The sequence below is a fragment of the Amblyomma mixtum genome, chromosome 1 (assembly GCF_055824585.1).
Source record: "Amblyomma mixtum isolate Tamu chromosome 1, ASM5582458v1, whole genome shotgun sequence".
Classification (NCBI taxonomy): domain Eukaryota; kingdom Metazoa; phylum Arthropoda; class Arachnida; order Ixodida; family Ixodidae; genus Amblyomma; species Amblyomma mixtum.
In genome coordinates this window covers 244,949,071-244,962,641 of record NC_143012.1, presented here as the reverse complement: position 1 = coordinate 244,962,641, position 13,571 = coordinate 244,949,071, and the positions used below count along the sequence as shown (strand labels likewise).

The 13,571-nt window shown below is 47.2% G+C and overlaps 1 protein-coding gene and 2 non-coding genes across 3 annotated transcripts in view; 1 reads left to right on the top strand and 2 right to left on the bottom strand.

Moving 5' to 3' along the window:
* Positions 1 to 267: 267 nt before the first annotated feature.
* Positions 268 to 13,571, bottom strand: part of LOC149371379 (acyl-CoA synthetase short-chain family member 3, mitochondrial) — a 30,518-nt gene continuing 17,214 nt past the window's right edge. Inside the window, exons 11-15 of the mRNA XM_089565623.1 lie at positions 12,334 to 12,415; positions 12,124 to 12,246; positions 11,595 to 11,694; positions 2,343 to 2,518; positions 268 to 372 (exon numbers count right to left, since the gene is read on the bottom strand). Of these exons, the coding sequence (XP_089421749.1) occupies positions 277 to 372; positions 2,343 to 2,518; positions 11,595 to 11,694; positions 12,124 to 12,246; positions 12,334 to 12,415 (577 nt within the window). The 3' untranslated portion in view covers positions 268 to 276. The remainder of the gene's footprint in view (positions 373 to 2,342; positions 2,519 to 11,594; positions 11,695 to 12,123; positions 12,247 to 12,333; positions 12,416 to 13,571) is intronic.
* TRNAS-GCU (transfer RNA serine (anticodon GCU)) lies at positions 3,507 to 3,588 on the top strand. Its single transcript has one exon. It is a non-coding gene; the product is annotated as a tRNA-Ser (tRNA).
* On the bottom strand, positions 5,183 to 5,264 carry TRNAS-GCU (transfer RNA serine (anticodon GCU)). Its single transcript has one exon. It is a non-coding gene; the product is annotated as a tRNA-Ser (tRNA).

Here is a 13,571-nt window from a genome sequence, read left to right as displayed (position 1 = left end):
GTCATCATCACAAAGTGAGGAGGCATAAGGGTTGTATGTGCCTGTCATATCTTCTCATTTTCGGGAGTTGTCAATGGGCTTTAAAAAAGAAAAACGAATTGCCGTGCTCAACTTGGTTGCTATTTTTTTATTAATCATTGTTCACAGTGCCATTGTAACACATCGTGGTGGTTAAACCATACTTGGCAGGTATTTTATTCTTTTGTACCGGTTTATTCGTGATTATGCATTTCTAATGCTGAGTTGCGTTGCATCGAACTCTACACATTTTCTTTTTTATCGTGGATCAGGGGCGTCTCGTGCATATCCAAGCTCTACCAGCGCTGCCTTGACTGCCTTGTACACCAGAGGGTCCTCAATAGTCACTGGTATCTGTAAAGAAACATGTTTCATGAGTGGTGCAGGTTCTTCCAAAACTAATCCAGCCAGCAGGCAGGAGCGATGCTAGGATGTGTTTCAATTGGGCATGGTGCTCTGTGATATGCAAGCAAACTACCCTATATTAGTATAAATGTTGCAGCATTATAACCTTACATAAATAGAAACATCGCCTATGCTGCTCCAGGGGTTCTGGGTTTAACCCTTCCCCTTAAAAAAAATGTGGACCAAAGATTTTTCTTCTTGGATGAGTTTGGAATACCAACCCACACTGCATGACGAGGGCTGTGAGACTTTGCAATACTTGAGCAGTACCATGGGAGTATTACTCAAAACAAGCTATACCTTCATGGCCCTTCGGTTTCATGGCTGTCTGCAGTGGGGCTCTCCAATAGTGCTGGGGATGGAAATCTAAAAAACCAGCTGAACCCAATGCATTTGAGGGGTTTCTGCTCCAGCAAATCGGATCTGTTGGTCATAGAGACAAATTATATCATTGGAAAAGAGCAGTATCCAGTTGGAAACAGTTATCCAGCCTTGAAAGCTCAAGTTAGTCTGGAATTTCAAAGTGCCAAAACTGATCACAAGTTTACAGAGATTACATAGAGTACTATTTGCACAGTCATTTGTAACTATAGTAGGATACAAATAAAAAAAACAGTAAACTCTGGGCTATGGTCCGCAGCGTCTTGTACTCCGCTAGCCAATCAGAACAGTACACGAAATCAGCTGTTTAATGAACCTTGTTAGCAAAATTATAGAGCTTATAAATTTCTTCTTGTGATTGGCTTTTTGTTCAGGTAACAAGAAAAGTTTGAAAAACTGACTACTTATTTGTGACGGAAGAATTCTGTGCAGCGGCCCTGAGTATGGATGAAGCTTCACTGCAGACTTAAGTTGTATCCAACTATAGATGCAGCTAGGTTTCTCTACTGGCTGGGTCTGGTAAACACTCGTGTTCATGTTTAAAAAATACAAGGGAAAGGCAGGGAGCAACGACTGGTGCTGCTGTGTTCCCAAGCATGGAAGACCATTTTTCACCTTTGCACTGATTCCTTCAGTCAAGCTTTGCGTTCATTCTCTTCCTGTGTGTTAACGCTAATGTCAATACTTTTCTACTGGCCGCCAAGCTTCTGCACAATGACATTGGGAATCTTAGAACAATTGTTGCCTGGAGCAGCAATGCTATGCCACTTGGATGGCACAGTGTTCTTTTCAAGGGGATTTGGGCATCAGTCATGCACATGTACTGTCACACTTGATATGACTTGCTATGATATGTAAGCTTCGCATTTTAGCGTAAATTGACGACCCTTCCCACAGATCATCCAAGTAGCACGAACAGTTACGAGTATTTTGTTCAAGGGGATTTGGGCATCAGTCATGCACATGTACTGTCACACTTGATATGACTTGCTATGATATGTAAGCTTCGCATTTTAGCGTAAATTGACGACCCTTCCCACAGATCATCCAAGTAGCACGAACAGTTACGAGTATTTTGTTCTTTGCATCGGCGGCTGAATGCATGCATTTGCAGCACCACTAGTCTGGTACTGCTTCGAAAACAGCTGCTAACACATCTCGTGCATTGCAGTTAATATTGAGCATGACTTTACACGCCTGTCAAAGGATCCTGGTAATGCAAAAAGCAGACCCTTTACTTTTTGCTGTGTTGGACGACAAACTTGCCAGTCTACTTCTCAAAGTGGAAGTGGCTTGGTGCAGTTTTTAACAGTGCCTTAGGTGTATGTCGCTAGTATTCAAAGTTTCTGTTGAAAGTTTCTCAAGGCAGGCACAGTTCCGCAGCCAAAACCACATAAGAGTTTGGTAAGCTTTTTAGCTTTTTTTTTCACGTGAAAGGTAAAAAGGAGTCTGCAAGCAGGAAGAGTCAGCAGCAAAGGCATAAATGTTGACCGAAATAAATTTGAAGGACCGGAGCACCGCGAAGCTCTTTTCCGCACCTTGACGGCCTTCCCTCGAGCGAGGTCCGAGATGGTCTTCCTGGGTATCTTGCCCGAGCGAGTCTTGGGCAGTGCGGGCACGCGGTTGCAGAGGCTGAAGGCCGCCACAGGACCTACGTCGTTGCGCACCAGTTCCGTGACCTCCTTCCGAATCTGCTCCAAGGCCTCCGACTTCTCTGTGGTGGAGGCCAAATACAAGTGTACATGCTGCTTTCAGACTGGCTTAATTTGGGCATTTAAAAATATTAAATATAAAACAGCCTCCTCCCCTCCCTTTGAAAAGCGGGCGAAATCCTTAAATTTCGCATACATTTCTGTGCAGTTTTTTTTTTTTGCCATTTGAGCTAGTGAAAAGCGAAAAGAACATTGCATGGGATTCAAAAGCAAGATGATGATGTGGCTATACCCTCTGCAGCAGGTGGCCCAAGTTACGTGTTGTGCTCCCAGCCCACAATGTGCAATACCCAGCAGTTAGGCACAAAAGGTGGGGAAAAAAAGGGGGGGGGGGGGGGGGGGCAAGATTGGTGGCGCCATCTGTCGGTAAGATGGGCAGCCATGCCCTTCAGCCGTGAGGGACGTTGTGGAGTGCAATTTAAAGCTAAATGAGCAGGATGTTGTCTCAAACACGAACAATACTGCGTTTCAGATCTCTTCTCTCCTTCCTCATGTACATCTCCTATGGTGTTCCAAAAGCCTGCCCTGAGTGAAAAGGGATCAGGACCTTTCACTTGCTTACTAGCACACAAATACTGAGTAAGTAGTGGACGGCGGGCGTTGTCGAGCTTTATTCGACCCACAGCCTACTGGGGTTGGACCGTCCCCGCTCACTGAAGCATCACGCGCTTGGCCGTGCCTCGCCATTAATAATTCCATTCTGCCGGATGACTCAGTCAAGTGCCGGTGCGAAATATGATGAAGCACACCATTAGAGGCCGCCTCCAAGCGAAATTTGAGCCAGAGCAAGCTAGCTATTAACTCAGTACTCGCAGCTTTCATTTTTAGCGATACATTGCTCGTCGAAAGGCAAAGATAAACGACGCCCGTTATTTGTGTGGCGAATAGCGTGCGTCGCGGCCGGTTAGATTGAAAAGACTGCCATGTGATGTGGCTAAGCCTGACGAAGTCACGTGGATTACCTTGTTACGGCCTTACTCCGCGTCGTGTGACGAGGTGGCCGAGTGGTTAAGGCGTTGGACTGCTAATCCAATGGGCTCTGCCCGCGTGGGTTCGAATCCCATCCTCGTCGAACTGATTTTCTTTTTCCACTTTCTCCCCTGTTGCTTCAATGTACAGGCGCGAGTGGAGCTGCACTATTTAAGCGCCGTTGTATGCTGGCATTACGTGTTCCACCTCTCGCGGTTGCTTACCCGCCCCGCACGTGGCGTCTCTTTTGTTTGTCTTAATGCCGTTCGCGTGTTTTCGCGAGTGAAATTCCGCGTATATTTGCCTTGTTACATTTATCTGGGAATGATAACATGTGGAAATGAGCTAAAGCAGTTATGTCGTACTCTGTGGCGGCGTCAGACAGTGCGGCAGATTCGAGACTAGCGCGTTTCGTCTATCCAGCGGAACATTGAAGTCTGCTACAGGAGTTTAAATAAGGCTTAATTGTTAAACGGTGATATTCGTTTTGAGAAGCCCGAAATAATCCCAAGTGCTCGCACATCGAACTTCCGCGCCGCAAACGTACGGTTTCCACGTGGCCGTACACATTGCAAAGGGAGCTACACGTTCATTGAGTCGTGGGTAACCGGTGGGTCACTTCGTGTAATCCTACTGTGCGGCGCAGGGACTCGGTACATATCAAGAGGAGGGGAGAAGCCTCCTCCCCTCCCCCCCCCCCCCCCCCCCCAAAAAAAAAGAAAAAAAAAATTCAGGGGGCCCCTGGTTGCCCCTCGGTCTCCAACTGTTCGCGCTCAGATCAGATTTCACAAAAACACCTTCAATTCTAGCACATAACTAATGTAAAACATTGTTGGTGAGCTAGTTGGCGGCCATAACTTAAAGGTTTCGTTTGAGTAAATAAGCCAATCATGTACCAGCAGAAGTTGACTGACCGCTTTTCATGACCATGATTAAACTGAACGCAGTACGAGACTGTGCATGTTTATACTGCGCATAAAGTATGAGTTTTATTTGCAATAAACAAGTATACCTTTGAAGTGTAGAAGAAAAAAAAATAATATATTACTTTGACTGTATAAAACGTGGGTTTAGCCCGCTGCTAAAATTTGGGCGGCCCACCGTGGTTTCGCACAATACTTCGTGCACAATAAAGTGCCAGCCATCTTTTTTTTTTTCTTTTAGAGCCTGCGGAAAACAAATGCCAGGTTCCTATTGCCATATGTTGCCGGTTCCAATAAGTTCGCTCCGCGGAGGCTCACTCGTATCGCACCACAGAAAAAAAAACTAATTTACCGGTGGGCCACAACGCACAGGGATTCGGGCCTAAAAATTGTTTTCGCAAGAAACTCGCTGCACTGGTTATTTTACCGCTAACTTAGAATATACTTCGGAAAGAAGGGAAGGCAACGCAGACTGCGTGTTTTCGCATGGCGCACTGCGAGACGGAGTGGACATCAACTGCGTGCGCGCTGGCAGGTGCGTCCCGAACCACGCTCCTCGAGGCCACGGATCGCGGCAGTGCGCAACGCCATGCTAAAAAATCTTCGGAGATACCACAATGCCTGTCTGCCCCGTGCTTGTGTCTGCTGTTTTAGCGACTGTCAACATGGCGAACAAGTTTACCGCTTGGCAAATTCATGGTAAATCTTAGGGCGAAAAAAAAAAAAAAAGCCTTCAGAACGCTGAAATTAAAAAAAAAAAATAAGACAAGCTTGCGACGAGGATGGGATTCGAACCCACGCGGGCAGAGCCCATTGGATTAGCAGTCCAACGCCTTAACCACTCGGCCACCTCGTCAGATGGAAAATGGCGCCTTAAAAGGCCTAGCCTGGGGAGAGACTACGGATCTCGAAAACTGAATTGTGTAAAAAATGTACTATTCTTTCATCCCTTTGCTATGAAACTGTACACAAAGTACGTCGTAGAAGCGCTAGTGCGCACGGCAGCTGAATATGCTCAAGAAACAGCTTCATGTGGCCAAGTTCGAGGAATTCAATATGGTCATTAAATGCACACTTCTACTCGATAGAGCATTTCTTCCTGTGAAATCAAAACCGTTGCACAACCCGCGTTTCGTTGCTGTCTCACCACCAGACGCTTCGGGCTTTTAGCGCTTTAGCTTGAGCGGGCATCACGCATGGAGCGACTCCACGCATACTTCCTAGGCGCACGCGCCTGCGCGCACGAGCGTATGCTGGAGCCGGTCTGCGCGGCTTTCCCTGATTCTTTTCTTTATGGCTTGCAGTTCTTTCAGGTCGCCTCCCAAATCCTTTCTTCACGGCTCATGTTCTTTCAGCTCTCTTCGGCTCTTCACAGCTTGAAATTCTTTGCAGGAGAGGAGGAGCGAGCCAGCACAGGAACATAAAGATGCTGAAGTCCCTAGATCAGCTGGTCTAGGGACTTTAGGAGATGCATGTCCCGACGCCTGGCGCGCGGTGGCGCAAGACGCGCGAACGCTCGCGCGTATGCCTCGCAAGTCGAGAAGGGACCGATAGAAATGAAATGGTGCCTCATATGAGAAAATCGAGCAATAAAGTATCGTAAAAACGAGGACTTGCTATTTTAATCTGGCGTTACATGGACGCACAGGCGGATAAGGCTGAATTCTTTAAATCGGGTGGCGGGCTCACGGATAGCCGTGACTCGTAACGAGGGATTGAACATTTCGGTCTGAGCCGAAAAGAAAAAAAACGGAGAAAGTACGCCGAATTCAGTTTTCGAATTCGGTTTTAACCGGTAAACGTCAGAATTCTTTGCATGCAAGGCATGGATCGCTGGCTGTTGGATGCGAGTTACATTCGGTCAAAGCTGAAGCGATCAGTCGGTCAGCAGGAAGCCAAGGGCATGATACGACTATGGTGACTATAATACGACGATGGTGTTGCTGCATAAGCAGCGCAGCTGTGCGATTTGAGCTATTGATTCGCTAGCTCACACGCCTCTGACGACAGGGAAGCACCATCTCCTCGCCGCCTGTTAGCTAAGCGCTGTTGTTCATTATCGTCACCTGCAGGTCAGTCAGCTGCATGCGGGGCACCGAGACGAAAGTGTGCATGGGAGCCACGAAGAAGTATGTTCTGGCTACCACGACAACTAGGTAGCAGTTGTTTCATCAGCACGCAGACCACGTGATGTACCGCCACTGCTTTCAACCCAGTTCGACAAGAAAACTAACATGTCAACCCGTCCTTAGAAGTAAGCTTCAACTTGTGTTTTGTTCTGCCGGCTATCTCATTTAGATTGAGTTGCTCTTTTAATAATGACTATAGCGGTCGTCTACAAGCACAGCTCCAAGTACTGCCATTTTCACGCTAATTACTGGTAAATAAATTGTTCGTGACGACAAAAATACCGAGATAGACTTTAATTGACTTTTGACCGCGCAAGATTGCTGCATTAAATCAGCGAAAAAAGGCAGTGTTTCATTCGTCGAAAATAACATTCGCCGAAAAAAAAACGAAACTTGGATTCTGAAATAAAAACCGAAAAAAAGTGCACCGAACTTTAAAAAAATAAAAATCGCAATGTCCAGCCCCTACTCGTAATGTTTTGTACTTAAACTGGAGACTGGGAACGTTCCTCTTCGCCTTCAGCGCGAGCCATTCCACGACACCCTGCAGAGTGCAGATGAAATTTCACTCACTCCTTGATTTTAGCCACCAATCAGATAACCTTCGCTTGATGATTATTTTTACCCGTTTAAAGTCCATTTTTCCTACATTGTCTTTAAAAGTTCTAGAAGTGTGTGATGAGAGGCTAGTTGGTAAGACATACTGAAGACACAAAACTACGCAGGAGACAGGACACAGAAAAGAAGCAGACAGGACGAGCGTAGACTAACAACTGATTTATTGGTTCCTTCCTTCAATAGCATGCGTTGCTCTTGAAGGAAGGTTGTTTTCGACCAATAAATCAGCTGTTAGTCTACGCTCGTCCTGTCTGCTTCTTTTCTGTGTCCTGTCTCCTGCGTAGTTTTGTGTCTTCAGTATTGTCTTTAAACCCCAATGCTTTATATAGATCAGCCCCGTTGCTTTCAGTTGTAGGGTGAAGCTGTTTGCAGAATAAGGATCAAATGTTCATCCACATCCCTGTTTTCCACATACTCCTCTCTGTTTAACTTTTTCTTAATCGATAATTCCTGAATCCCCCCCTCCTCACACACCCTGCTGTCCAAATATTTGCTTGTCAATTTGCTAGTTCGCTTTCTTCATTTTGTGTCGGCATTCCCCATGTAAAAGTAACTGAAAGCTTTCCTAGCACACTGCTTTTTCCTCATTTCTCTCAATCGCTTATTAAATTCTATCTTGCTCCTAGCTTCTGTGCTCCTTAATAATGCCCATCCCATGTCACCCTGTGCCCCCTGATTTGGTGTATTGCCATCTACTCCCGAAGCAAGCCTGCCTATCCCACGTTGCTTGATTTCTAACCTTGCTTGAACCTCTGGTCTCATGCACAGGACCGCATTACCGAAAGTCACACTAGGAAACATCACCCCTTTCCAAATCTCTCACCACTTCGTACCTATTGTAATTCCACATTACCCTGTTTTTCATGACAAATGCATTCCAGTTACATATAGTCGTCATATATTTTTCATGCTCTGTGAGATGCTCAGTACCGTTATTTTGCACACCCCAAGATACTTGTACTAGCCCACCAGCTCTGGCGTGACCTCCTGTTTCATATGCTCGCCGCTCTCATTATCGTTTAAAATCATGACTTCCGATTTTTCCTTAGTAAATTTCAGACCTGATCTATCTCTCTCCGTATCGCAGATGACCATCAACCTCTGCAAATCTTCCTTGTTTTCAGCCATTCTACATCATCCGCATACATCATTCGTGGCAATGACTGTTCAATCCATTTTCCTTGCTTTAAAAAATGAAAGGTTGAAACCAAGTCCGCTCCTCACTAGTTGGTCTCTATCCTTGTAGGTGCAACATGAACAACCAAGTTGACAGAGGACACCCTTGTCTAAGTCCTCGCTCTGTCTCTAGAGGCTCTGATACATTTTTTTCCGCATTTTCAAGCACTTTGTTACTTTTATAGATATATTTTAAAGGATTAATTGCTCCTTCTTCAACGTCGAATGTGCCAGGTATAAAATGGAACGGCATGTTAAGGCGACCAATTTTGAAAACAAAAATAGCAAATAAGAATTTAATTTTTAAACATGCAAATGCCGCGAATTGCATACCAGAAATTACGGTATATTTTCTGCTGAAGCGCAGACGCACAGCATGCTTTCATTGACAAGCTAGTTGGAGAAAATTTTGGAGTTATAACCAAGAACAAGCCGCATTAATTAACGACGTTGCACTATGCGCATGCGGCGACTCAAGCTTCGCTCTATAGAGGGAGAGAAAACCGGACCTCGTCTCCCACCTTCCTCATCCCCTCTCCTGCACGACCATGCTACCTGAGCCGCAACAATTGGTGGCAGCGGTGGGATGCTGCTACCACGACTTGTACAGGATGACGAAGTTACGGGAAGACATGAAGAAGAACTTTATACAAATGAATTTACATATATACAAAGAGCAACTGAGAGAACGTCTCAGTAAGAGAGTCTCGAAAACAAGGAGCAAAGCTACATGGCGATGAGCTCGATGGTCAGGAGCTACTCGGCCGTCCAAGGCGCCGAGTTTTATAGCGTTTCCTTTCCCTGGGCTCCCTAGATGGGGCCCGGGCCCCCGGGCCCGCCGAGGAAAGAGTGTCCTGAAAGTTCACTGTGGCACCCATCACACACTCTCTCAATAGGGAACACGTCCCCGTCACGTGTTGGGAGAGAGAGAAGGATGCCATCTGCGTCGTGCAGATTCTGGAAGGTTCTCGAACAGCGTTCCCGCGCTTTTCATGTGGTCGCACGTGCAGGGTCGCACGTGTGGTTGCACGCGCAAGTCCGCGCGGTGTAGGGGAAACGGTCGCTGACCACTTCTTCCTGGAAGACGGACGCTGCTGTCAAACTTGATGACTGGACCCGGCTGACACCCGGGCCCCTTGGAATGTCTAGTACTGCCGAACGTGGCAACTAACTTCTTCCTGTATTGAAGGGTACACTGCAGAGCTGGCTGACTAGATGCGGGGTGGATGACTGACGCCGCTTCCGTGGCTAATTCAGGCTTTGACCCCGCGTGCCTTTTGTGACTCATCGGCATTCCGCTGCAAGGCCGATTTTTCCTCACGAAGGCGAAACGTAACAACGCTTAACCTCGCTTCAGTATAGCCTTCTTCTGCGAAACGCCAGTGCGAGATTTCGCGGCATCTTACACAATAATGTTACCACGATTACAGATCCGCAAAGGAAAAGAAAAAAAGTGTGTGTGTTCGGAAAACTGTCGTAGGATCGCGGCACTCGGAAGAAAGCCGGAGGCGAGCCTTCTTATGCAGTACCAACGCGACAGCTGTGCTGACTGGGCTGTATGGGTAGCTTCGCGAAGAAACTTCATTCTGAGAGCCTTCAATGCCGAGAAACTTGATTCAATAGCGGCCTTAATCTGTTCTGCTTCGTTTTTTTTTCGTTTTTTTTCCCCTCCTCTTGAAGTAGTAGTAAATCACCTGCCGCTTTCAAGGAGCGCAGCCCTCGTTCAAATCCGGCCCGGTCACCATACGATGTCGGACAGTTTTCATCTTGCACTCAAAAAGCAAATCTCAAAGAGTTTCTAGCTGCTCTTTTATTTACAGCCAGCGCTGTTAATGGTACGGCTGCCAAACTAAAGCCCCGTGACTCTAGTCAAGCACGTCCGCGCGAGAAGGGGAGCGAGCCGGCGCCAGACACATGTAGACGCATGCCCCTTTTCGACAGGCTTCCAGTACTCTACAGTCAGGTACAACTCAAGTACGCCTTTCCCCGTCAAAGGACTCCCTTCCAGCCAATAGCTTCGGCCTATTCTCATGAACCTGCTAGCTTGACAATGAACCTTGGTGACGTGACAGAGCACGAAGGGAACTATCCCTGACAGTGGAAGGCTGTCGCACTAGCAGGCTCATGAGAATCGACCGACGCCATTGGCTGGAAGAGGGCCCTTTGACGGGGAAAAGCCGCTTCGCACTGGAGTCGTATCCGACTATAGCGACCTCTAGCGCTAGCTGCACGACGCGCGGCCGGTTGCAAGAAGAGGGTCGTACCACTCGTAACTGTTATCCGGAATGATGATGCAGTATACATGCAACGTTGCAATGCTATTCTTGAAGCTTCCTCAGCAAACCTCGCACAGGCTTGCAAACGCTTTCTTCATTGTAGCGTACGTGCATATGGACGTATCCCTGTTTATCGCCACGTGAACACCGTGTATAGGTGGTATAGGGCTCCTTGTAATTGTAAATTGGTAAATTGGTTACTGAGGAAAGGAAATGGCGCAGTATCTGTCTCGCATATATCGGCGGACGCCTGAACCGCGCCGTAAGGGAAGGGAGGAAGTAGGAGTGAAAAGAAGGAAGAGAGAAAGAGGTGCCGTAGTGGAGGTCTCCGGAATAATTTCGACCACCTGGTGATCTTTAACGTGCACTGACATCGCACAGCACACGGGCGCCTCTTGCGTTTCGCCTCCATCGAAACGCGGCCGCCGCGGTCGGGTTCGAACCCGGGTAGCAAAGAGGTGCCGTAGTAAATTATTCCGGAGACCTCCACTACGGCACCTCTTTCTCTCTTTCTTTCGCTCCCAACTTCCTCCCTTCCCTTACGGCGCGGTTCAGGTGTCCGCCGATATATGTGAGACAGATACTGCGCCATTTCCTTTCCTCAAAAACCAATTTACCAATTTACTCCGGCTCGGTAGACGAGCGCCTTACTACTGAGCCACCGCGGCGGGTTCCTTGTAATCAGGCAAAACCTGTTTTAGAGCGCAGCTCTTAGGCTTTCGTTCATGGATTCGCTTTGTCGTCGGTGGCGGCGGCGTGACCTAGCGAAACGCCACCTGCGACACGCCATCTGCTACGGGGAGAGCGGAGGAACGGACAACAGGAAGGTGGCTGTCGTAATCGTCTGTAAATTCTTTACCCCGTTCTTGCACCCTGAAGAAATTTCTAAAAAATCGGGTTATACCAGATTTCTACCTGAGCGTGTGCCTTCTAGGGAATTTATTTTAAACCACAGAAGGAAAAAACGCACTGCACGGAGTACATTACCATTTTTGAGAACAAAGAGGGCGAGTGGGACTTCTCCCTTGATCGGATCTGGTACACCGATGACAGCACACTCCGCTATGCCGTCGTGCTTCATGATGGCCTTCGTGTCAAGAACCGTTCGTTCGGGTCATGCATGAAAGACGCAAAAACAAACAATCTATCTGCATAGGCACCCACAAACATTACATACATTGCGTACTATCGGGGGCAAAAGTAACAGACATCCCCCCCCCCCCCCCTCCAAGTTCCGGCCCGTGCCACTCTGCGTGGGGGCGCTATCTGACAAAATACTTCTGGTGTCGAGACTGGCGCAGTGGGCCCGTTTCGACACAAGAAGTGCTTTGTCAGGTGGCACCCCCACGAAGAGTGGCACGGGTCGGAACTTGGAGGGGGGGGGGGGGGGGGGCGTAATGTCTGTTACTTTTGCCACCGATGGTACATACGTTAAAACAAGTGGCGTCATGGGGGCTCGTAGGTCCCTCTTCAGCATCCCCCTTGTTCGCTATCAATCTCATACGCATGATCATACCTCTTCAATCTGTGATGTGGACAGGCGATGGCCAGCAACGTTGATGACGTCATCGCTTCTCGAGAAGATGCTGACGTAACCATTCTTGTGCAACATGCCTGTGTCCATGGTGTCGTAGTAACCCTGTCAGAGAGACCCGCTGCGTTCAAACTCGAATATCTTCCACGCTGAAGGCCCGCGTAAACCGCCGCGTCATGCAAGGTGCCTCACCGGGTATTTCTCGAAGTACTTGACAATGAAGACGTCATCCGCTCTGAACAACGTTGAGAGGGCTCCTGGCGGCATCGGCAATCTGCACAGAAGCCGACATATACCAGGTGTTTCAGCGAACACTTTCATGAATAGAATTTTCGGGGTATAGATATGGCGTTTGCAGCATAGTATTACCAGCGTTGGCGGACACCAGAAAACCGGTGAATCGTATTAATTAGTAAACTGGTTAACTAATTTTTAATAATTAACTTTTTAACTATTGCAGTTAGGCGCCTAGTTGCAATTAGATATTTGTAGCCAGTCATTGGTAATAGCCATATCAGTTTTTAGAATTTCGCAAATGCGATTATCCTTGGCGCTGTGGCTCGACAAAATTTGGCGTTTTCGGCTAGTTACGTGCACTGGAGGGGATGCTTTGCCTGCATGCTTTCGATAGCGCATGCATTTTTCGCACGATGCAGCCAAACTTTGTCGAGCCACAGCGGTGAGGGTAATTGCGTTTTCGAAATTCTAAAAACTGATATGGCTATTACTAATGACCGGCTACAAATCTCTAATTACAACTAGGCGGATAACTCTACTAGTTAAAAAGTTAATTATTAAAAATTAGTTAACCAGCTTACTACTTCAGACGATTTACCGGTTTTCTGGTGTCCGCAAACAGTGGTAATACTCTGCCGCAAAAGCCATACTTTTACCACAAAAAGCCTGCTTTCGACAATTTTTGAAAGTGTTTGCTGAAACACCCGGTATATATAATGAATGTGATCATCAAGATCTTTTCAAACGAAACCGCTCGAAAGTTGTTTTTTTTTTCTGCCACAGATCGCCGATTTTTTCCGAATTGTGAAGAAAAAAAACTTTTGTCGAGCCTCTGGAAATATTGTTCAGCTGCTGCTTTGAGTTCATCACTATCCTGAAGTTTGTATTACGGAAGGCGCTGCTTCAAGTATCGGTAAATTAAAAAAGCCGCCGTGAGCAAGGCCCTCAAAAGAAGCTGGTTGTTTGATGCCTTCTAGCCCGCATTCCCATGTAAAACGTACGGGCTTACGGAATGACGACACGGACGAACAAGGAACAAATGCGACATGTACACTTCCTTGTGGAACGCGGAACATGTGGGCTGGGAATTTGTCCACAAAAGCAGCAAAAGATTGTCGGTTTTCCTCTGAGCTTTTCCTTGATGACCTCGCACTGGTGAACAATCAGGGCTGTGCTGTCATCGTCACTGTCAT